The sequence below is a fragment of the Mizuhopecten yessoensis genome, unplaced genomic scaffold (genome assembly GCF_002113885.1).
Source record: "Mizuhopecten yessoensis strain PY_sf001 unplaced genomic scaffold, ASM211388v2 scaffold1883, whole genome shotgun sequence".
In the NCBI taxonomy this organism is placed as follows: domain Eukaryota; kingdom Metazoa; phylum Mollusca; class Bivalvia; order Pectinida; family Pectinidae; genus Mizuhopecten; species Mizuhopecten yessoensis.
The window spans coordinates 499416-523157 of record NW_018404269.1 but is presented as its reverse complement, the minus strand read 5'-3'; the positions used below and the strand labels follow the sequence as shown (position 1 = coordinate 523157).

At 37.4% G+C, this 23742-nt stretch overlaps 3 protein-coding genes across 12 annotated transcripts in view; 2 read left to right on the top strand and 1 right to left on the bottom strand.

The window, feature by feature from the left end:
* The first annotated feature begins 1152 nt into the window (after positions 1 to 1152).
* Positions 1153 to 6340, top strand: LOC110442232 (SNARE-associated protein Snapin-like). The gene is made up of 4 exons (XM_021485738.1): positions 1153 to 1467; positions 2386 to 2432; positions 2880 to 2998; positions 4362 to 6340. The coding sequence occupies exons 1-4, from the start codon at positions 1313 to 1315 to the stop codon at positions 4452 to 4454; spliced, it is 414 nt and encodes a 137-aa protein (XP_021341413.1). The 5' UTR covers positions 1153 to 1312; the 3' UTR covers positions 4455 to 6340.
* A 464-nt stretch (positions 6341 to 6804) lies between these two features.
* LOC110442106 (uricase-like) lies at positions 6805 to 21016 on the bottom strand. 10 transcript variants are annotated; one of them, XM_021485615.1, is made up of 9 exons: positions 20920 to 21008; positions 17240 to 17409; positions 14006 to 14254; positions 13069 to 13185; positions 12277 to 12355; positions 11563 to 11749; positions 10654 to 10777; positions 9610 to 9705; positions 6805 to 8732 (listed from the first exon to the last, which is right to left on the bottom strand). In XM_021485615.1, exons 3-9 carry the CDS (start codon positions 14234 to 14236, stop codon positions 8658 to 8660), a joined length of 909 nt encoding a protein of 302 aa, XP_021341290.1. In that variant the 5' UTR covers positions 14237 to 14254; positions 17240 to 17409; positions 20920 to 21008; the 3' UTR covers positions 6805 to 8657. The 10 variants fall into 10 exon arrangements, with proteins under 10 accessions (XP_021341290.1, XP_021341298.1, XP_021341284.1 ...); XM_021485623.1 differs by having other exon boundaries at positions 20929 to 21008; XM_021485609.1 differs by lacking the exon at positions 20920 to 21008 and adding an exon at positions 20225 to 20318.
* The window catches only part of LOC110442193 (failed axon connections homolog), a 36788-nt gene continuing 34029 nt past the window's right edge, over positions 20984 to 23742 (top strand). The window contains exon 1 of the mRNA XM_021485694.1: positions 20984 to 21117. Within this exon, the coding sequence (XP_021341369.1) occupies positions 20999 to 21117 (119 nt within the window). The 5' untranslated portion in view covers positions 20984 to 20998. The remainder of the gene's footprint in view (positions 21118 to 23742) is intronic.

Here is a 23742-nt window from a genome sequence, read left to right as displayed (position 1 = left end):
TTGGGGAGGGGGGCTAGGTTTGCACCCCCTCTGTCCGTCCGTCAGAAAAGTTTGTCAGGGACATATGTTCTATACTATTTCACCTGGGGTAACCAGATTTGGTGAACAACAACAGCTTTGGATGGCAGCGTGCACAGTGCAAGAATTTAGAAGGTCACTCCAGTTGTATGACCTCACTGTGACCTATGCTTTGACCTTTACATTTGAAAATATTTGTCCTGGGGCATATCATCTATACTATTTCACATGCAGTAACCAGATTTGGTGTGCAAGGTTTAGGTTACTGTGATATATGACTTGACCTTTGACCTTTACTTTTGAAAATGTTTGTCCCGGGCATATCTTATATACTTTTTTACCTGGAGTAACTAGATAATTGGTGTACAAGCTTAAGGACATCTTGGGATGTCAGAGTGTACATAATTAGGTCATTGTGATCAATGATTTGACCTTTGACCTTTGCATTTAAAAATGTTTGTCCAGGGCATATATTCTATACTATTTCACCCTGAGTAACCTAATTTGAAGAACAAGGACATCTTGGGATAGAGGAGTGAAGTAGATCACTATAACCTCACTGTGACCTATGCTTCCTGACATAAGTTTACTGTTTGTTAAAGATAGCAATTCTTAGGTCCTACCGGTGAGGGACTATGCATAGGTGGTGGGCACGTCTATCAAAAAAAAAAAAAATATATATATAAAACTAGTTTTATATATTCATTTTTTTTTTTTTTTGATAGACGTGCCCACCACCTATGGACTATGGATTGCATTGCAATACTTTGCCTTTTTAACAAATATTTTCTTTGCAAAGTAGATCCTATTTCTGTCATTTTGTCTTGACAAATTTTGATGCTATTTAACCGGGGATCAGGCGATATATTGACAAAGGTGTTGAAATAATAGTAAATTCGTAACAATAAAAAAGGCCTACATGAAATATCTGGAAGGTTTTCTTAATTAAGATACTATTTTTTATAACCACCATTTATTTCTTTTTCATGTCAGTATATTTGACGCACCTTTGTCCTAAGGATGGATTCTGTTCGTTTTGTTACGTTACCTGTAAAGCCATTAGCTGGGGCGCTGCAGGCGCCCGAGATCTACACTCATCACAAAGATTACCGAACTATGTGCGCTCGCTTATAGGCAGTGCTTATTTCATATTAGACTTGAAAAATAGATAACTTGACTTTGAAGGGTGTATTGACAATAGGCAATACGGTAATACATATGTTTCTGGGTCTGGAAAATGTTGTGAAACGGACGGTTACTGTTAAAGCGTTACAATAACACAGACGTTTTAAATATGGCCGACAACCCTTCAATAACGCCGTCTACGTCTAGTGCAGACGGTAGCACAGACTCGCTGGATAGCCGAACGCGGGACGCTGTCGCCGATGGGCTGGTGGAGCTCCTGAAGCCAGCAGTAGAGGAAATAGACGACAGGGTCAAAACTGTCAGGTATGTGACGTAATGATGGCAAGAACGCCGAGTGGGCGGATCTCCTGTTTACTTTTGTAACAGGAAAGAGAATAGTGTACTTTCACCGGGGATCGAACCCTCGATCTCCAGGTTCCTAGCTAGTTGGACGCTCTACCACTAAGCTAAAAGCTTGTTCTAATTTATAAGATTAATGGGGGGTTGGTTGAAGTGACTAATGGCGTCCTGACACAGTCTGACAGGCGTACTAGAGGCCAACATAAGTTTCGGCATATATATACAAGTAAAGACTATTTTAAGTCTTCTTTTTTCCCAAGCACTATTGCAGCTTGGAATGATCTTCCTGAGGCAATTTGCACGTGACCCTCCCTAGAATCCTTCAAAGGTGGTATCTCCACCTTAACATTTGGAGGATCCTGTCTGGCTAATTAAATATAATTGTAATTAAGCCACTGTACATATTGTGAATATGTTTAACATAAGCTACAACTAATGTTATTTTAACGGTTGGACTGTGGCAAATATTTTATAATTTGCGACCTCCATTTTCATGTACATAGCGCCACAGTTCCGGGATATTTCACACTCCGCCACCGGAGTCTTTCCCGTAAACGGAAGAAGAAGGGAAATTAACAAGCTAGAGGACGACCTTAATCCTATGTACAATTGAACCCTGCCACACTTAATTACTGTCAATAATAAATCCTGACAGTCATTGCCATGATATCAAGATCTCATTGTATTTCACTTTTAGAAAGTACATGCATTAGGTAATGAAAACAAAGTCACATTTATTTCCACGTCACATAAACATCAGCCGGTTATACATTGTCATTGAAACATCATGTGTCAACCAGTTACTTAGATATGAAAAGCTTTGCTACAAATTTAAATATGGTAATATACACACATGATTTGAATTGTCTGTTAAATTTACAGGGATAGCCAGGTGGAGCTGCGGCAACAGATTGATTGTCTAGCCGACGGTGAGTTAGATTTAATTTATATCCAGTGAAACTTACATACATGTAACTTTAAATTTGACAAGTTTGTCAGACCTGTATGCATGAAAAGTGCCTGTATTGAATATATGCTCACTTGATCACAAAGTGCCAGTTTCACTTTGTCAAGTGCACCTGATTAATATTTCGATATGGCCATTTCAGAGGTTATGTCCCTTTTTATGAAAGTTAAAGGCAACACAAACTTGTCCGCACAACTCCTACAGTTTTCAGTCAAATTTCCTCAAACTTCACTGACAGATGCAGTCAACACTCCGAAGTTGTACACCTTTGAATAATACTTTGACCCAGCTATATATATATACAAAAGACAAAAATACAAGTTATATGTCAGTCGATCAGTGAATCTTTGTAACTTCACTTCTTTTAAGATCAAGATCAAAATTAATGTTCCTATTAATTGGATTTTAGACTTGAAGAAGATAGCAGAACAACAGGCAGTGCCAGTGGATCTGGAACCCTACGTCAAGAAATTAAACAATTCTCGCAGACGTGTTATGTTAGTCAATAACATTCTACAAAATGTACAGGTAACATCAAGAATTATACATATCTTAGACTATAAGGAGGCAGTACCCAAATCGGATCACTTTTTGCAAAAATCCTTATAAATAAATGTGTTAACAAATCAGTTATAGCAATGATGTAGTCTTAGAATAGATAGCTATGCACCATTTGTTGTCTACAGATGATTAGTTTTTAAGTTCAATTAACACAAGAAAACGTAATTCAAACTCAAATGTCAGTGTTTTGATCACGTTTTTTAAAAATTGCGAGTGCAACGACTATGCATTCTGTTTTGGACTATAGGAATAAATCTCACTATAGAAATACTTTTTGTCATATAAATTCTAAAGGTCATCATAAAATGTTAATATGCGCACAAAAAAAGTATTCATTTGAAGCGTACATAACACACTGCAAAATTCAAGCCTCGATCCGATTTTGGTCCCGACATTCGCAGAAACTGGAGACGCTGATTGGTGACTTCAGAGCGCTCTATAAATATAAGTGAGCTCCAGGTGTTAATTTCGTTTGTAAGAACACCCATTGATATTCTTCCTTTGATACAACCATAAATGAGTATAATTCCTCTTCAGATTTTTTCAATTGTATAATAAAATGATGGTTTGGTGATCCGATTTGGGTACTGTCACCTTATACTGAATATTGTATTATGGGTTTAAAATTAAATAAGGAGGGTTTTGAATTGAAAATGACATAATTTATAAAACTGATTTATATTATTCTTGTTTTGAAGAATTCTTAAAATTTTATGGAATCATAATTGTTATTTTTTGGAAAACTATTACACTACACATATGGATGAAGGCTTTTCATACACCCGTCAAGAATTTTGATAGGATGTATTATGGTATAGGGAGTGTCTGTCCATTCACTGGTATAGGGAGTGTCTGTCCATTCACTGGTATAGGGAGTGTCTGTCCATCCACACTTTGGTTTAATTTCCATTGTTTTGATGAAATGCATCAGAAGTATTTGAAGTATGTCAGATTGGCATTGGACTGGCATATATTGTTCCAACCTGCTGTACTCTTGTTCACTTAAGGTACATGGACGTACATAAAACGCCACTATGCCACCACAAAACAAGTGGAATAATCATTTCATATTGGGACATCAGTTATATTGTTTGTTTTTGTTATAATGTTTGTTTTTCCAAGTGTTAATTTCCATTCCCCCACCCAATATAATGAGGCTAAAAGCAACAACATGAATCATTTCCACAAAATGTATTTTAAGCCCCCCTCCCAAACACACCATCAGAATTCTAAGAACCAAGTATGCTTGGTACTTCATAATGTGTCAAATAAATATAGGTATATTTAAAAAAAATCACTACATTTGACTGTATTTTGTTTCTTGTTTCAGGAAAGACTGACCAAACTGTACAACAATGTTTCCAAAGAAACAGCACGGAGAAAAACATTACTGGACTCGCCGTCTTCAGGCCCACCCCACTAGTGGAAGTCAGATTTTATTTTGTTTATGTTCCCAGGAGCACTTGTTATTTATGGACAGAACTATATGGAAAATATAAAGTGTCATGTACAAAACAATACACATGTACATGTTGATGTGCAATAATGCCTAGGTTGGGGCCCATGGACATTGTGGTGGTAAAACTGTACTTTGTTCAAGACAGCTGCAGTGTACTCAGCCAAATGTAGCTACACATCAGGAGACATGTTTCTGTAGAGGTTTATTAATGTATGCCGGACCCTATAGTAATTGAGGAATGCTGAATTTTGTACTTATTATACCAGGGCTACATTCGCGTATACCGGTTGAAACGGTACGTGTGGCGCAGAAATTTTCCACGATAAACGAACGCACTTGGATCGTTCTATAAGCAGAGCTGAAAATGCACAGTTTCGGAGAATAAAAAGCAATCTATCAAGAATATTATGCCCTTCTCTCAGGTGTCCACTGAATTACACAACGTATCTTAAAAACTGCATGCGGCTTGACATTGTTTTAGAAAGAAATAACGCAAACAGACAATAGTCAGCATTTTAGTTTTGGTCAGGTACGTCTGGACCCCTCAATCTACACGTACCAAATTTTCCTGAGGTCAGCTTGGTCCAGATCTGTATCTGTCATTTTCTTTACAGGTTCAACCGTTTCAGCCGGATACGCGAATGTACCCCAGTTATATTAGGGACTTTCCCTATATAAATGCATGTGGGAGACACTTTTACAGATACCTCAACACCTATTTCTTTACATTTGGTAACTGTACTTTATGTATGTGCAAAAGGACTTTGAGATGATCCCCGCCACCCGTCATTATTAGAGAAAGTGCCTGCCAATATATTCTGGAATAGCCACAACAGATATACATTGGAACACATTTTGGTCTGTAGTTCTAAACCTTCATTGAGATTATGCTTGGAATATTGTTTGGTTCTCCATGTCAAGATTTCTTCATGTAGTACTTTGTAGGGTCCAAGGATCCATTCAAGTTGTGTATACGATAAGACAGGCTTATTTGTCAACCTTGATGAAAAGTCCAGACATTTTTGTTTGGCATAGTATCATGTAAAAAGGACCAGATATGAGCCATACTTAATAATAATTAAGTTGTATGAATTGATTAATTATATGATGCAAGTGATTTTAGTTATGTTTATTGGTCAGCACATTAGCACATTCCAATGTCTTGTATTGAGTATTAGTAGGAAATGCCCTGCATGAATGCAATCATGTAATGAGGATCCCCGGATTAATCAGTGTTTTATGTAATATATTGTTTTCTATCATTTTAAGGATTTGTTTGGTTTATGGTTATGGTTTAAACTACATAATGTACTAGCTTATAATGAGTTGTCAGCAGGATCTCTGTGCAGAATATAGCACATTTAAGAAAAATTCATGACCTTATACTTAAAATCTGTATTGTTCATACAATTTACAAATTTAAAAAATGCCAGTTAAAAAGTGTTCTCAGTCATGTGCTATTCTGAGAAAACCTACACATATTATTTAGATGTAGCTCCTTTAAACAGATTTGAGTATTAAGAATTTTGCAAAATGTTTCGAAACATCACATACCAAGGTATACTTCAAACCACTTCTATCATTACATGAAAATATCCACACATCACATTGGTGATCAAAGCCCGAGACTTGCCTCTAGATATGTGCATATGAAAGTTGATTGAAATCAGGTTCATTTTAGGGGAATATTGCAGAGAAACTAAAGCTTGATTGATGGACAGGCAGATGTGCCCTGCATACTACCGGAAAATATCCCCAATACTTGTGCAAACAAGTGGATAAAGTTCATAATATTTCATTGTAACACATCTATTTCATTCCATCAATTTGAATAAAATTATTTTAGGCAAGAAAAGTCTTTGTTTTTGATATGCAATAATATCACTTGAGATTAAGGGTATGGTTTTTGTAATAATGAAATTTTTCAGTAATAAGTGGAGCAATAAGATACATAGACATTGTGGGGGAAGAATGTCGCAGAACTGGACTGGGTCGTTCGCTGGTCGGGCTCAATCTGTGATGCGTCCATCTAAAGAGCTCGTAGGACAAGGGTTATCATTCCGTCTGACTGCATTTTCACTTTCCTGTTACAGGTGTGGCAGGTTTCAATTGTACATAATGATTATTGTCACCTTCTAGCTTCACACTAGAGGGAATTTCCCTTGAACTCAATCCATTGAGCAGCAGACGGGGAGGTCGGTGTCGCTGATTCAATCCCCGTTGTAAGCATACGACTCTCTTTCCTGTTACACAGGCATACTGATTTACAGGTACAGCTGCATTTGATGTGTTGAAATATGAGAAAACTAAAATATGAAACTCAACTTTATTATATACTTTTTCCAATATTAATGAGCATACACAATATGTAGACTTAACAATATACTGTATAACTAAATAGAATAACTGCATAATTACATGGATTTCTTATAATAAAGCACCTTTCATCAAGTCATCATGTTTTGAGATTATGAACAATTTTGGTGATTGTGAGCAAATATCTGTTTCACATCTAGAATATAACAATTTAATCATCAGTAGAAATTGTACAGAGCAGATATCTTGACTTTAGAACACTGTATAGCTGTGTATAAGTAACTTGATGGTGAGTATACATGTATTGCAGAGTAAACAAAGTGCTAACAGTGAATACTGTTTACAGATATCTATTTTAATACTGCAGCCCCCTCTTGTAAGTAGTCTCTGCAAATCAATGATTTTACAGTGTAAGTGCAGTGCACAGAGGTCAACAATAAATTGACAGCTGTGCAGGGGTCTAGACTTACTATTGACGATGTGTATGGGGTCAAGACTTGTTGCTTAAAATTGTGTATAGAGGTCAACATATTCAAAACACTGACATCTTCATTTTGATTACTTGATTCAACAGACTAGAAGTCCATGGGCTTGAACAGTTCATCTGGATCATATATATATATTTTTCTGATTAAATAAATTAAACACCAGCTGAGAATGAATATATGAAACAAGTTCAAAACATCAGCAGTATGAATATATTATGTATACGTATACAATGCATAGTTTTATAGATTCATCAACCTCAAGGAGAAGTCTTTTATATAGTTGCTCCCATTTCCCATTGGGCCCCACTGCTATATCCATAGGAAAATGGGCATCTGAATGTTAAACAAATAGGGTGGGGTGGGGGGGGGGAAGCACTGCTGTAAATATCCATATCAGGGGCAGTGAGCACTATTCTTACAAAATGAGAGGGCACCATTTCTTTACCCAAAGTGGGAGGAGCACCACTGCTTTACCACTGGGGGAAAGGGGGAACCAGTTATATGCCCCAAAGGGTTGGGGCATCATTTCTACATTTATACTAAAGGGACAGGGGTCACCACAACACTACCCATAGAAGGAGCGGGCACCACTGCTATACTAATGGGGGAGAGGATATCATAGCTATTCGCATAGGCATAGTTTTTTGCAGTAATTTTTTGGCAGCGATTCAAGAATTACCTGTCTTGTTATCAAAATTAGCCCTGACCTAACCAATCACAGCCAATGAAACATAAAACTGAAATTTAAATATAACCTTTTATCCCAACCCATATTAAAATTTGTTTTGTATTTAGTTTGTACTGTCAAACCTTGTCAATCTGGGCTCCATTGATCTGGAAAACCTGCTATAAGGACTCGCATGTACTGATTCAACAAACATATATTTTATCAAATGACCATTCCTCAACATGTTCCTTACAAATCTGAAAGCAATACAGTAAAATGTGACCAGATATAAGTCATGATTGACATATTGTCAGGTTTTCTTTATTCTGATATTTTGTATATAACTTGAGTCCTGATTAATGACATACAAATGTGTATGCTACTTTTCAACTTTTGTTAATTTTTGTCTTAAAAGGATCGTTTATAGCACTGTTAGTAATCATTCACACAATTTTATCCTTTCATGTTGTCCTGCTCCATTGGAATTCAATTTGATGTCGCGTACAATAAGAAAATTTAATGTACTGAAACCTTTATGAAACCTTTATGTCTATCTGTTGAGGTTATAACCAGGTATAGTTTCACAGTGTTATTTTAGGATGAAATAATGTCCAGATTCTCAACAACATCATGATTTAACTATCCTCAGAAGACGTTAGCTATGCATTATAAACAACTATCGGCCATTGTTCATCTTTACAGCTTTGACATGTGTTTCCTCTCTATGGCAGCACGGATGTTTCCTGATGGTTTGTCAGTCGGCATGTAGATCTGGAAAACAGAGCATTTCAACTTCAACAGTGTTTCTTCTATTAACTCAGTCACCCCTAAAGACACATTTGAACTTTTCCGATTCAAAGGTTGGAATAGTTCATTATGAAATTTCAGGGGTGAATGAGTTTAAAGACAACATAGTACTGACATAAATAATGGGAATCGTAATATATCACAGCAGAATTAAATACTTAAAAGACCATGGTGTCTATGCTTCTATTTTAGAATTGAACTGTAATCTAGAGATCTACAGGATCTCATGTGCCACCTGCTAGTCATCCTAGATAGGGGAATCTAAAAGGTTTCTCGGCACCCGAAACAAAGATTACTGCGAGGCACAGGACAGAGAACTGTGAACTTGAATTCTTTCTGCTGAGGCTGATAATGCCCCTGAGGCTGACTGCAAGATTGATTGACTATGACTTTCCTTCCTTGACAAGGAAAAGGATTAAGGTACAAAGAAGCCATTTATATATCAGTACTAGTGTACACTCCAAAAACCTGAACAGGGGTGGCAGGAGGAACCATCTGCCTCCCATCTATGGCTGGCTCCTGCAAAGTTGGGTCACTCCTTTGAGTGATGTAGCCACACCAGCCACCACCAGAGAGAAAAATGGACAGTAGTCACCGGCAGTTATTTGGTAAGCTTATGGCATGGTTTTGAGTAAGTTGAAATTTCACCCCTTAACAGCAGTATAAAATCTGGAAGTTTTTTTACAAACAAAAATGATAACTGATACCTTGACCTGCGACATTTTCACCCCAAAATTAAGTCCATGAACAGTCATCTGTGCAGTGCTGTATGTGGGCTCTAGGTGTAAAGGTATGGTAGACAAGAGGCATGTGTGAGGACTTTGAACACATACAAACTTACTTCATTTGTATTATTTTCAAAGTTGATCTTTGGGAATCGAGTGAAGTCGACACCAAAGTAGTGGACATTGGGGAGCTCCATCTCCATCTTCTCTATCTGACGAGGACAGTAAGGAAACTGTTATCACAATGCTGCCTATTCCGTCTTTGTGTATTACAGAGTTATCTTTTCTTGTGAGCAGGTATTGCTTGTTGCGTCACTGGTTTGTGAGAGTAACGTCATCAATTTTGGAGAAAACGACGTAATTTTCTCACACAAACCCATGACGTAACAATCAATACCTGCTCACAAGAGAAGATACCTCTGCAATACGCAAAGACGGAATATATAACGAACTGAGATATAAAAAGATGACACGCCTGTTCTGTCATACCTGTTACAAAGTTGATACTGACATACTATATTGTTTTTGTGATGCTATATTTGTCCCCAGTGGTTCCATCAGTGCTAGTCAAAACCTTTGACATCTTTGGCCAATTGTATTGTTGACATACACAAACATTACAATACTGACAAATTAATGTTAACAAGTCGACTGTACTGTTGGTGTACTGCAATGCTAAAATGGAAACACTGTTGACATATTTCAATACTGACATATTGATAGCACACTTTAATAAATTGATGTTTTGGCAAATAATGGTGTTGACATCGTTGACATACTGCAATGCTACAATACTGACACACTGTTGTTGAATAATCTTGTTAACATTGTTGATATACACCAACATTACCAAACTAACAAGTTTATGTCTACACGTTGACTGTATTGTTGGCATTTTGCAATGCTACAATGCTGACATACTGTAAACATGGTTGAATTATGATGTCAAAAAATTATGTTAACATTGTTGACACACTGTTGACAGATTACAATTTTGACAAAGCTAACACAATGTTGACAGATTATGATGTTAACATACCTGTGTTGACAAAGTTAATACACTGCTGACAGATTACAATGCTGACATACTGTAAACATGGTTGAATTATGTTGACAAAGCTAACACATTGTTGACAGATTATGATGTTAACATGCTGTACCTGAGGAACTCCAGCCAGTACATGTTTCTCTGTGATGAAGAGAGTATTCTGTACGGAGGGAGAGAACACACCCTCATGTGCTGGGCCGGCAAATGTCTCCAGTATCACCTGCTTCACTGTGTCCCTGTCAACAAATATTCTGGAGTTCGAAGGAACCTGTCTAATCTGACCCCTCAGTATTTTGAAACTGTCTAATCCAACAAATTTGTTGAATCTCGCAGGGTGTCAGATTGGACATGGGTTTCTCTGAACATTTTAGGATTTAATATTTGGAATTTGATATAAAAACACCAAGACCTAATCATCTACTTTCCTAATTCCTGATGAGAGAAGGAGACTGGCTACTCTATTATTGGAATTCACATATTTAACTTACTTCATATTAGGCTTCTGTCAAGGCCTCCATGCTCTCATATAGTATCTTAAAATCTATATACTGTAACTCATTGTTTAACAGCAAAAGGAGAAAACGAAAAATTTAACAGTTAAAAGGAGTTCTCATGATCATGATAGGCATCTGCTGGCAAAAAATACACCATCACTATGCTATATGACAGTCGGAAGCTTAAGATACTTTGTCAAAGTTGAGATGGACCAATAATACACTCTGATCGTGTTGCGACAGTCTGAAGCTTACCATACTTTGTCAAAGTTGAGATGGACCAGTAATACACTCTGATCGTGTTGTGACAGTCGAAAGCTTATCATACTTTGTAAAAGTTGAGATGGACCAGTATTACACCCTGATCGTGTTGTGACAGTCGAAAGCTTATCATACTTTGTAAAAGTTGACATAGACCAGTAATACACCCTGATCGTGTTGTGACAGTCTGAATCTTACGATACTTTGTCAAAGTTGACATAGTCCTACATTAAACCCTGATATTGCTGCGACAGTCGGAAGCTTACCATACTTTGTCAAAGTTGACATGGTCCACAGTGTTGTACCACCATTTGGAATCGACCACGGTACAGAACAATCGGTCATTAGCATCAGGCAGTGTCCGGAACTCGTCCTTCACAAACCCTGTAAAGGCTGACTGTGTTGTTTTCAGAATCTTCATCTTTTTCAGGCCAGCAGACACCAAAGGTTTGCCTGAAGATACAAAATACATCAAAACATTGGCACTCATAATCAGTTAATATGTTATACAAAATGTAAGTTATTATTAACTCATTCACCCCTGAAGTCACATTTGAACTCTTCAAATTGAAAGGTTGGAATAGTTCATTATGAAATTCAGGGATGAATGAATTAATTTATAAGCTTCATGTTGCTTATGCTGTCTTTAATTTTATTTCAATTCTAATTAAATGCTGTCTCCTTTATTTGTAGAGGCCATTGGACTCTATTCGATGTCACATACAAAATGCACATCATCGAGCTAAAACTTTCAAGGTTTATGCTTCAAGTACAACTGATCACTTAATGAGTTAGGTATATATCTATGGAATGATAAGTTGAATTTCAGTCTTTAAAATTGTCCTTTAGTATCAAATATCTAGTGCGAATTCTTAAACTGAATTATGTTTTCCGCTTCAGATTTGCTGTTTGAGATAAAGTGACTGAATTGTGTACTAAGGGATCATGTTGGCTGTATACAGATCCAGGACGTAGCATACCTCCTCTGGCCTGTACACAGTCACAGAACCGTGTGGCTTCATCGCTGATCAGAAATGCGTGGACATGTTTATCCCCATCCTGTGGGAAAACAAAAAATAACATATACAGTGTATGTTTATTCTGTTACAATGTCATCTTGGGATACACCTCATGTCAAGCATTTCATGATCTTACTTCATTATATAGTACCAGGTAGTGTTAATGGATATATATATCAAACTTGAAGTTAAGTTCAACCCACAAACTTCATGAATCGGGATATAACTGTCAAACATGAACTAAAGTGAAACACATACCATTCAGATGTACCTTAATATAGATCAGATATCTGATAAATCTAACCTGAGGTTAAACACATCAAAAAACTAAATGGATATCTGTCAATTTAAGCCTTAACTTACTCTTCATAAATAAATATACATCAGACTTGAACTCAATACAAGCCTGATTAAGGATCTCTATCCCACTGCACTACTGTTTTTCCTATATACAGTTATCTCCCCTTAACTTCCATTTGGATATAACTGCATATGTAGCACATTGGGCTTGTACACTTCCCTTGTCCAGGCATCTCAATCACTTTCAGCCATGATATAACAATCTCAAGTCCAATTTTATTTATTTCACCTTCATTATTTTTTCCTAGAAGTCCTGCAAGGTATACTTTTCTTTTCAAAAATGATTAATCAAAGCGAATTGTTTCGAAGCATATTTTCATTTTTTGGCAGGATTACGGGGATCCTTATCAACATCTTCCCCCCCCCCCCCCAAAGATCATGTTAAATACTTACGATTTCCATCCTTTTCCAAGGAGCCTGTTCAATGTAGACTTTTGCCTTGTCCACATGACTGTACTTTGTGAGGAAGTGGTTACACAGGAGTAGTGCAAACTGTTCTGGGGTCTTCACCTGTGGAGTGACAGAAAACTATGTGGTTAAACAATGGTATGGTACTATTTAATTTATATTAATAATACAAAGTGACTGACTGACTTCTGCATACATTTTCTTTGGCACCCACTGAGATTCATACATGTTGTTGTGTTTGGCCCACTCAGTTGCTTAATATGGGTTTAGTTACAGTGACACCTATTGGAATACAAATACACCCCCCCCTCCCCCCCATTTCTGTGTATACACTACTGATATACAGACACCAATCTTCCTCCCTTGCCCATGTGTGTACATTTTCTGTTTCATTTTCACAGAATCTTCCGAGATATATGAAACATCAACTTCAACCTTTGTATATATAATATTTACAGTAAAATTAACCCTCCCAACCATTTTATATATTTATAGTGAAACCTAGCTACATGCACACCTCCTCCCCCCCCCCCCCCCCCCCCCCACTTTTATGTATTTACAGTGAAGTGTATTTACTAAGGCTACTCCCCCATCTATATCCTCGCCATGCTGTACAGTATATAATTTTCTTGACCATAGTTGTGCAAATTTTTAGCTTATAAAAATCCATTTATGACAGAAAAAATATATTATGATAAGCGGGATATCATGCATACTTTACTTTTTTTTACTTAGTTTGCATAGAGAAAAATTGGTACATGGAAAAAAAATATTAACTCTTTCACCCCTGAAATTTTATAATGAACTATTCCAATCTTTGAATTGGAAGAGTTCAAATGTGTCTTCAGGGGTGAAAGAGTTAATCGAGTTATCCTAATATCCGATATAATATTAAGTGCCGGTTCAATTGCACTAAACATACCCCAAATTTTCTGGCAAGAATGTAGACGGTGTTTTTCTGTGAATCGGTGGCGATGATGTCGGTGTTGTCTCCATAAAGATATTCTCGCTGGTTATTGAGGGTGAGTTCTACGCTAACCTCCAGCTCCTGAATGTGGTGGGCATCGCCCTCTCGTCTTAGCTGAAGCAACTTGACATAGTTCTTACCGTACCCTGTGTCTACGAATTCTGTGTGTACTACCTGATTCTTCATCTCGTAGTTGTTTGACTCCTGTAAAATTTATAAAAAATAGTGTTTTTGGGGACCAGCAAGTTGGAGTTTTCCTTCATAATTGATAACTCCTGGTATACTGTTTTAAACCATGTTTATTAAAATTTTCCTTCATGATCACCACATAGTTCATATTTACCAGGTACCTAGCTTCACTATTTAACATTATAGCTGCTGTCCTGCAACCTGAACTAGTTGCAAATACCTGGCCACTCAAGATCTCTTACATAACCACCAGCTTTATATAATTGCATCCAATATATCAACAACTTTATAATATACATGCTATGTCTGTATAATTCCTCTTTTACCATATGTACCAGGCTATATTTAATTTCTTATTTACCACATATACCAAATGATATAATGTATCTGTTTATACCTTCTCATTATTACATGTACAATGGTATTTTAAGGTGCTTCTTGAGGCTGTTACGAGGCCCCCTTCCCCTGGATAATCTCTGCTTACATGTATTTTCCAAAACTCAATGCAAAAATCATCTTGGTTTTTAGTGCGTGATATTTTCCGGAAGTCATAAGGCACAGACATATATTAAGGCCCCTGTAAACAAGTACATGGTTGAAAATCACAGCTGTACAAGCTTTGGCTACTACATAATTACTGCATGGCAATTATACTGTTACATAGCCATTAGTGTATATCCACACAGGCCCTGGTCTCTATTATTGTAAATAAGCTGAAATGTTTTGCCAAATTATACATTCAACATGCATACAAACATTCAGGAGTAAACAAGGAATGATGGAAATAAACCAGATGGCTGTATGTACGTGTGTATGCCGGCATATTGTATGACCATTATAAACCCACCTATGTACGGGACAGTCATCAAATCAACAATGCTGATACCGGACCAGGCCTGGGAGCTAGTGTGTAGACAGTAGATATCCGACCAGTGTACCCAGGTATGTTACACCTGAAGACTGTCACGTAGTAAATGTGTGTATCGGGTTATATAGATGTCACAGGTAAAATCTCACAGGTACATATACACTCGGCCTATAATAAGGTCACTATATCTACAAGGAAATAGTTTTAAAGTAATTCTGGATTTAATAGGAAGGAAATGTTTAGATCGATCACTATACAATCAAAAATCTCTAATTCAGCTAAATGAAGTTCACTGCAGATGACAACCCCCACCCTGAGGTCTAAAACTAAGGACGGCAACCCTATCCTGAGGTCAGACTCCAGATGATGCTTCAACTATAACCCTTGGATAACCCCAACCATGAGGTCTGAATCCTTTTCAAGACACTACTAGAATCCTAGACAATCCCCACTTTGAGGTCAGGTCCTGGATCAGGATTCCACTAGAAACCCTAGGACAACCGAACAACTTAACCCCGAGGTCAAACTCTTGATCTAGACTCCACAAACAATCCTAGCTAGGACAACTTGAATCATAAGTCTAGATGATAAACTCCCTCTTTCCCCCTGCCCCTATTGCATGTCAAATGACCTCAAGGATTTGTGTTCTATTGAATTTAACATTATTACCATATTTATGCAAGCTAGTACAGTAATGTATGTCTACTTTCAACCTTCACCTGTGACAGCTAACAGCCCTAGTACAAGTGAAGGAGCTACTTTGAAGAATTATAGTGAAAGTCTTCTTTATGATGAATTTGTATTGTTTTGGCACAAATCAACATAAATACTCCTAAAGTTTATAACAGAGTCATATATATATATTGCCTTCAAAACTAAAGTGTAACAAGAGGCCCAAGGGCCTTAGCGGTCACCTGAGTTATATCATAGGTACTGGTAGCTTTATTTTATTGTTTAGATGTGATGTGGAAATCAGCATGTAAACTAAGTGAAATACAATACTTGTCATGTCATCAAAGGATAAGAATTTTAAAATATTTGTAAATGTTCCCTTTGGGGCCCCGCTCTAACCCCTGGGGATGGGGCAGGAATTCCAAGTTTACAATGTGATACCGTCATCCACCAAAGATGATTCTGACCAAGTAAAAATAATTTCCAACAGAAAATTGTCAAAATATACCCAAAAGTGTTGTTTCCCTATATAAACTATAGTAAACTTTACCCCCTCCCCAAGGGAGAACGGATAGCTTGGGGGTCCTGAAATGTACAATTGAAATAAAGCCCCTGATGATCTTTCCATCCATACAGAGAAAATGACTGTAATACCTCTGAGTCTGGAGAAGAAATTTTTTGAAATATTGGTTAATTTTCCCTTTTGGGCCCCGCCCTGGCCCCTTGGGTTAGGGTAGGAATCCCAATTTTACAATTTGGTAGCCTCATCTACCAAGGATGATTCTGACCAAGTTTGAAAAAATTCCATCCACTGGTTCTTGAGAAGAAGTTGATAATGTAAAAAGTTTACGCACGACGGACGACGACGGACGGAAAGTGATTGGAATAGGTCACTTGAGCAAAGCTCAGGTGACCTAGAAACCCATGCCATTTTACCGGGTATTCTACCGGTGATAACCTTTCATTATTGACCTAATTAACTCCCAGTATACAGTTATACGAGTGGCAATCCAAGTTTTACAACGTAATGAAGTGACATTATTTAGAAACATTTCTCTTACATATTGTAGATATACAAATTACTTACCATTTTTGCAAAAGTCCTATCACAATTATATTGCTTAGTAAAGCTCCTGATGTGTCTTATCCTCTTACTGTGGATACATTAGATTAATGCATGTTTCCTTTACCCCAGAGTGGCTACATACATATATGTGGGGAGGACACCTGATGCGAGTGATTCACCTGCTTTGATATAATGAGGTGGAGCGTGACATCCTAACTTGTCTGTGTCTCCCTAGCTACAGAACCTGGCACAGTCCTTCTTCACTTAAAACTACCTGTGGTTCAAGTCTACATTCAGATATTATCTCAGGGGCATTAGTGTGTAGTCACAATCATTTTCAATTGTGTTGATTTATATCATAGCCAACAAGGTCCATGGTGCCTGAATTGCTCACCTGGTAGATTTGTACAAGGAAAAACAAGCATTTAAGGATGCTTGTCACACCCACTGTGTTGTTTTGTATATACAGTAACCTCCCTTTAACTTCCGTTTGGATATAACCGTAGCACAGTTCGGCCAGGATACTTCTGATGATCAGATAGCTCAAATGGTTGGAGCAACAATCTGTATAACAATAAGTATAACAATCTGAAATCTAGTGTCTGTTCCCAGTCTTAAGCCCCGTTTATTTTTTTCCACTCAGAACACTGTTCTTGATAAAATTTTGTTTAATTTGTTTCATCTTTATTGCATATCATAAAAGTTCTGCAAGGTACGGTTTTCTTTTCAGAAATGATTTATCAAAACTATAGTGATGCCGAAACCCCCCCTGATTCCAGCACTAATTAAGTTTATGGCAGTGGTAGAGGAGTCCTTAAAGATGAACTGATAATATATATATATATGAATATGCAGCAATCAATAATAATAATAATATACAATTTCTGATATAGCACCCTATCTAGCTAGAATCAGCCACTCTAAAGCGCTTTACAGTACATAGATAGTGCCACCTCACTTGAATGCAACAGCACAGATACTGCAAAATCCACCCCAGACCATTTTATACTCCACCTGGGTTGTTGGAGTTGTGTGGGCAGGAGAAAAACACTTTTTCTGAATATTCCATGCATACAACGACTTCGGGGATCAAACCCCGGCCGCCTGTGTGGAAGGCCGGAGTGTTCACCATACCACCAATCCGCCCATAAATAAGGTATTACCTTGTAGTCTGAAGAATCTCTATGAAGAGATGAAAGTGCTAACAAAACGTATTGTCAAAGATTTATTCATTTAAAATTATACAATTTTTCGTTGTTTAATATTTTCAGCAATACACACCAACACCACACAACACAATATAATCTTACACTATCCACGACTACACACTAAAACTACACACCAACACCACACAACACCATACTCAAACACTACCCACCACTACACAACAACACTATACACTAAAACTACACACCAACACGACACAACACCACACTCTAACACTATTCACAACTATACACCAAGCTACACCCCAACACTACACAACACCATACTGTAACACTATCCAGGACTACACACAAAAACATACTTCAAACCAACACCACACAACAACAAATTGGTCTAACACAATCCACGAATACACACAAAAGCTACACACCAACACCACACAACACCATACTGTCACACTATCCACCACTACAGACTAAAAGTTCACAACAACACCACACTCAAACACTATCCACCACTACAGACTAAAATTTCACACCAACACCACACAACACCATAATAAAACACTATCCACTTATACACACTTAAACTACACATCAACACGTACTACACAACACCACACTCCACCACCTCACCACTACACGCCACACGCAAACACTACATATATCCAATACTACCTACCAACACTACACAACACCACATTCAAACACTATCCAATACTACATACCAACACCACACTCAAACCCTATCCTATACTACATACCAACACTACACAACTCCACATTCAAACACTATCCAATACTGCATACCAACACCACACTCAAACACTATCCTAAACTACATACCAACACTACACAACACCACATTCAAACACTATCCAATACTACATACCAACAGCACATTTAAAACACCACACTCAAACACTATTCACAACTACACACTTAAACTACCCGTACACATAAACTAAAACTTAACACACCAACACCTCACAACACCATGCTCAAACACTACACACCACTACACATTACCACTACTATATATACATCAACACATACACTATCACTACATATCAACACATTAACATTCAAACACAACACACATGCGCTATACACACACTCTGCACACCAACATTGCACAGTTACACATGAGGTCACTATAACACTGCTATTTTTCTGGACAAAGTGACAAATGGCAAACAAAGGGTCATAACTATATATAGAGGGGCACAACACTTACTATCTAAGACCTCAGAGATATTTACCTACAAATTGGCAAGTGTAGGTGACAGTGAATGAGGACGTGACAAATTATGAAAAAAAGGCCATAACAAACTAAGTAAAGGTGCATGAGAAAGATTTGAAATATGCAAGAGGAACTCACTATGAAATTCAGCAATTTAAGGTGACAGGGAGACTGGGAGAGATTGACGGTCAAATAGTTAACACATGTCAGGAGAACTAATTAGGAGTTTAATGGTTTTATGGATACAGCCCTGGTTTCCAACTTACAAGAAAATATATGCCCTATCTTTGATAGTACAGTATTCAAGTCAACAAAAGGGCCAAAACATTGTAAGTATGGTGAGGCACAACACCTGTTTTTCTAGTATGCGACACAGTACATGTCAGTCAGAGTGACTGCAATTCCTGGAAGAGTTACTTGCAAGGAAATTTTGGCAATTGAAGTTAAAATAATATGCATCAGAACAAAGAGACTAAGTTGATGGAAAATAAGAGCCGAAATATTGTAAAAAAGACATACAAGAACTGATGTCAGCACACCCCGTACACTATGCCATCACATTAGGCACTTTAAACAGACAAAAAGTCTGGCCATAGTTAACGTGGTGACTGATTATACAAGACACAATGTAAGTATATGCACCAGACAAAGTGACATATGGTGTGAACGAAAAATTACAATTAAGTGCTGAGATGACCCGAAAAAGTGCTGAGGTGTCTCAATCTGTAAGTGCCAAACTCTTCAAGTGCAGAGATGACCCTTTACTGGTATGAACAAAGAGCCATAACTCTGTATACTTATGGGGCACAGCAGACCAGAATCTATTGGACTACGCTCCGACATTCTCAAATATTCTCATACAATATTTGACAATGTAAGTAACCAGAGTTCATAAGGAAAAGTCGAGCGATTAATCTGGTGTTCAGCCCTCAGCGGCATGCTACAGCGCGAGGTACAGGTGCAGACTCACCGTGAATGTGTCCCCAGTAACACCAGTAAGATGCGTCAGTAGTAGTAGTCGTAGAATAATGGTATGACGTTGACAACGTTGAGTTAACGGCGAGTTAGATAAATAATGAACAAGGGACCATAACTCTGCATATAAGCGGGGCACAAGACCTAATCATTTCAGTATGCGACATGTTTATACTTTTAATGCATTACGTGCATTATGCATTGGATTTCGATCTGAAGAAAATCATCAGTTTTATGCAACGTTTATGAAAAGTGATAAAGATAGCTGGGGCTCGAACCCGCGACCCTTGGCTCTCCAGCCCGATGCTCTACCGCTAAGCTAAAGGGAAATTCCCTACAGCTGACGCTTGTAAGGCAACCTAATTAATCCACATCTTTTACAACTATATATAAGCGGGGCACGAGACCTAATCATTTCAGTATGCGACATGTTTATACTTTTAATGCATTACGTGCATTATGCATTGTTAACTTGGTAGCCAAAGTCACTAAGTATATGGATTTCGATCTGAAGAAAATCATCAGTTTTATGCAACGTTGATCACGTCTGTCGTCAGTATTAGAGGGGGGGGGGGGGTACGTGAACGTGATAATTGTCTGGAGAAGAGTTCAGATTGAAAGACATACTGAAATGTATCAAATTTTAACAAGTTATCTTTTAACTTAACTAAAATTTATCCAATGACACACCCGCATTACCACATAACTGTCGTTTCAGACACCCAAGACCCTCTTGGGAACATGCAAGGGAAAAGGACGAAGTCACCGAATGCGCCAGCCTTATGATGTATTCCGAATGCCATTAGGAATTAAATTTAGAACAGTTATCTCCCCCGGGACTGCTGATTGCGATGACAACATCGTGTCTTGGCGCGGTCTCTTGAACACGTGAGTGATTTTCCTCCGCATTCTAATTGGTTTTGGGAGCTGAGAGCTGTTCTCAAAACCCATGCAAAGACAGCGTGGGAATCCACACACCACATTTCTCTACAAGCCCATTTTTATTCAAGCCAATATGACAATCTGATTGTTATCGGGGACATAAATTATGACCTAATAACACCTAAAGATCAGCCTTTGCAGAATATGTGTGATATTTTTGATTTTACCACCCGAAAAACACCGAACCAACGTTAATTGATGTGATTTTAACCAACAAACCATTATTAACTGGGAATATATGTAATTTTAATGCTGGTATCAGCGATGTACATAATTTGATATCCTTTCAATTCAAAAGCAAAATATCTGTGAGGAAACAACCATTGTTAACATATAGAAGTTTTAGAGATTTTAACATTGAACATTTTCACACTGACCTACATAATGCAGCATTAGAAGAAACTGTAAAACACACAGATGTCAACACAGCATACAAACATTTCAGTAACACACTAACAGAAATAATAAACAAACACGCCCCATTAAAACAAAGAATTAAACTAAGCACCCTTCATGAACAAAAAACTCAGACAAAAAATCTATCACAAAAAGATGCTTCACAACAAGTTCGTCTCAAACCGCACCAAACACAACTGGGAAAAATATAGAACACAGAGAAACAAAGTCACCAAACTCAGAAAACAATCAATAAAACACTACTTTATAGACAGATGCACAGAGGGCCAAAACAACCAAAACTTCTGGAAAACAATAAAACCATTCATAACAAACAAAGGCTGCCAAAACCAATATTTAACAAGTAGACATTATATTATAAGAAAAGGGTAGATCCATACAATCCCAACTCAGTGACTTCTTTGATGGTGTTTTTCATCCCTACCTCTCTGCATTCAGAGCTGGATACGGCCGATGTCAGACAGCATTATTGCGTCATAGAGGATTGGAAAATGGCACTTGACCAGAACAAGTATGTAGGCTGCATACTTATGGATCTCTCAAAAGCTTTTGACTGTCTGCCTCACAATGCAACCTCCTGCTAAAACTACAAAATGATGGACTTTCTATTTCGGCTTCAGAACTATTGTCAAATTACCTCAAAAACAGAAAACAAAATGTCAAATTAGGAAATTAGGAAAGTACTTTTCAGGAACTATACAAAGGAGTACCTCAGAGATCAATTTTAGGCCCAATTCAATATAGATATAGGTTTATTGATAAATGACATAAAAACACAAAAGCACACTTCACAAGTTTGTATATTTCATTTGCAATAAATATGCCTGAGTAAACCTATTACAACAAGAGCTGTTTCCATTTTTGTTCTCTAAAATAGAACTTCATAGCTAGTTTGCCTTGATCTATAGTAATGTGTATACATAATTTTAGCATAATAATATATATGATATTAATGTACCTACACGACCTTATCAACATCACAGAAAAATCATACACATTCAGATATCACAACACAGCAGATATTCCACATGTTAGGACTACAAAGTATGGTAAACACTCATTTCGATCTGAAGTACCTAAAATATAGAATGCCCTACCAGACCACTTCAGAACAACAACTACGCTTACACAATTTAAGACACTAATAAACAGCTGGAATGGGCCAAAATGCAATTGCAACACATGCAGACAAAACACATAGGCTCACAATACAGTTTTATACATGTTTTTAGCTAAAGCTTACCTCTACTTATGTCACCTCTCTATTAGATGGTGCTCGTCTTTTAAGATGTTTTGCTAAATATTTATTGTGTTATTGTGCATGTCTTTTATGTGTCGGTTTTAATAGCTCATTAGAACTAATGTTGTATTGTTTTAAACCATACCGACGTTAAATAAAACTTTTGATTTGATTTGATTTGATATGAAGTCTGCAAAGAGACTCAGATTCTAGCTCCGTGAGGAAATTTTGTATTTATACGGACTGGAGATAATGGAAGAGCTGCACGTGGGCGTATCATGACATATATCTACAAAGTGTATAACATAGGTTCATCACACATCCTGTTGCTTAATCTCGTGTCCCTGTGGAACAATGTCTATGAAAAAAATAGTCTAGGCCACATTCAACTAGATGTACATCAGTCTGCTGCTGTTCAAAGCCCCCCCTCCCGCACAGAGCCGTTGAAACATTTCATTGTCATTTTTTTTTGTGACCGGTGGATCCGGAATGTCCTGATTTCCGGGAAATGACACCCCAACGTGGCGTGTTCATGGGGTCCCATCATCCATTAGTACGGTTCCTATCACATGATCCTATAGGTTTTCCGAGGACGTAAAACTCCCGAACAGCAATGCAACCAACTGAATAATAAATACATATAGTCTGATCTTTGACATCGATGATCCAGTTAAACTGTGACGAAGATATTTGAATTTCCAAAATACAAGAATGTAAAGAAACGAATGCAAAAATAGTAAAATAAACCCTAACATTTTAATTATGTCGGTATATATATATTTTTTAAACTTTAGTTGTTTCTGTCAATAACATTTTACTGAGAACACGCAGACAACATTTCTTTATTTTAAAGTTAAAGTGTAAACAGAGATCTTTTTCTTAACGACCCCTTATAGCTTTCCTCCTAAGAATGC

Bases quoted from the DNA above. Each gene is read 5' to 3' on its own strand.
- LOC110442232 (XM_021485738.1), top strand. From the start codon at position 1,313: ATGGCCGACAACCCTTCAATAACGCCGTCTACGTCTAGTGCAGACGGT. The intron at 1,468-2,385 runs GTATGTGACGTA...TTAAATTTACAG, and splicing joins GACAGGGTCAAAACTGTCAG to GGATAGCCAGGTGGAGCTGC. The intron at 2,999-4,361 runs GTAACATCAAGA...TTCTTGTTTCAG, and splicing joins ACATTCTACAAAATGTACAG to GAAAGACTGACCAAACTGTA.
- LOC110442106 (XM_021485550.1), bottom strand. From the start codon at position 14,804: ATGTCTGTGCCTTATGACTTCCGGAAAATATCACGCACTAAAAACCAA. The intron at 14,255-14,636 runs GTATAAACAGAT...TAAATTTTACAG, and splicing joins GTACATGTAATAATGAGAAG to GAGTCAAACAACTACGAGAT. The intron at 13,186-14,005 runs GTATGTTTAGTG...GTCACTCCACAG, and splicing joins TTCTTGCCAGAAAATTTGGG to GTGAAGACCCCAGAACAGTT.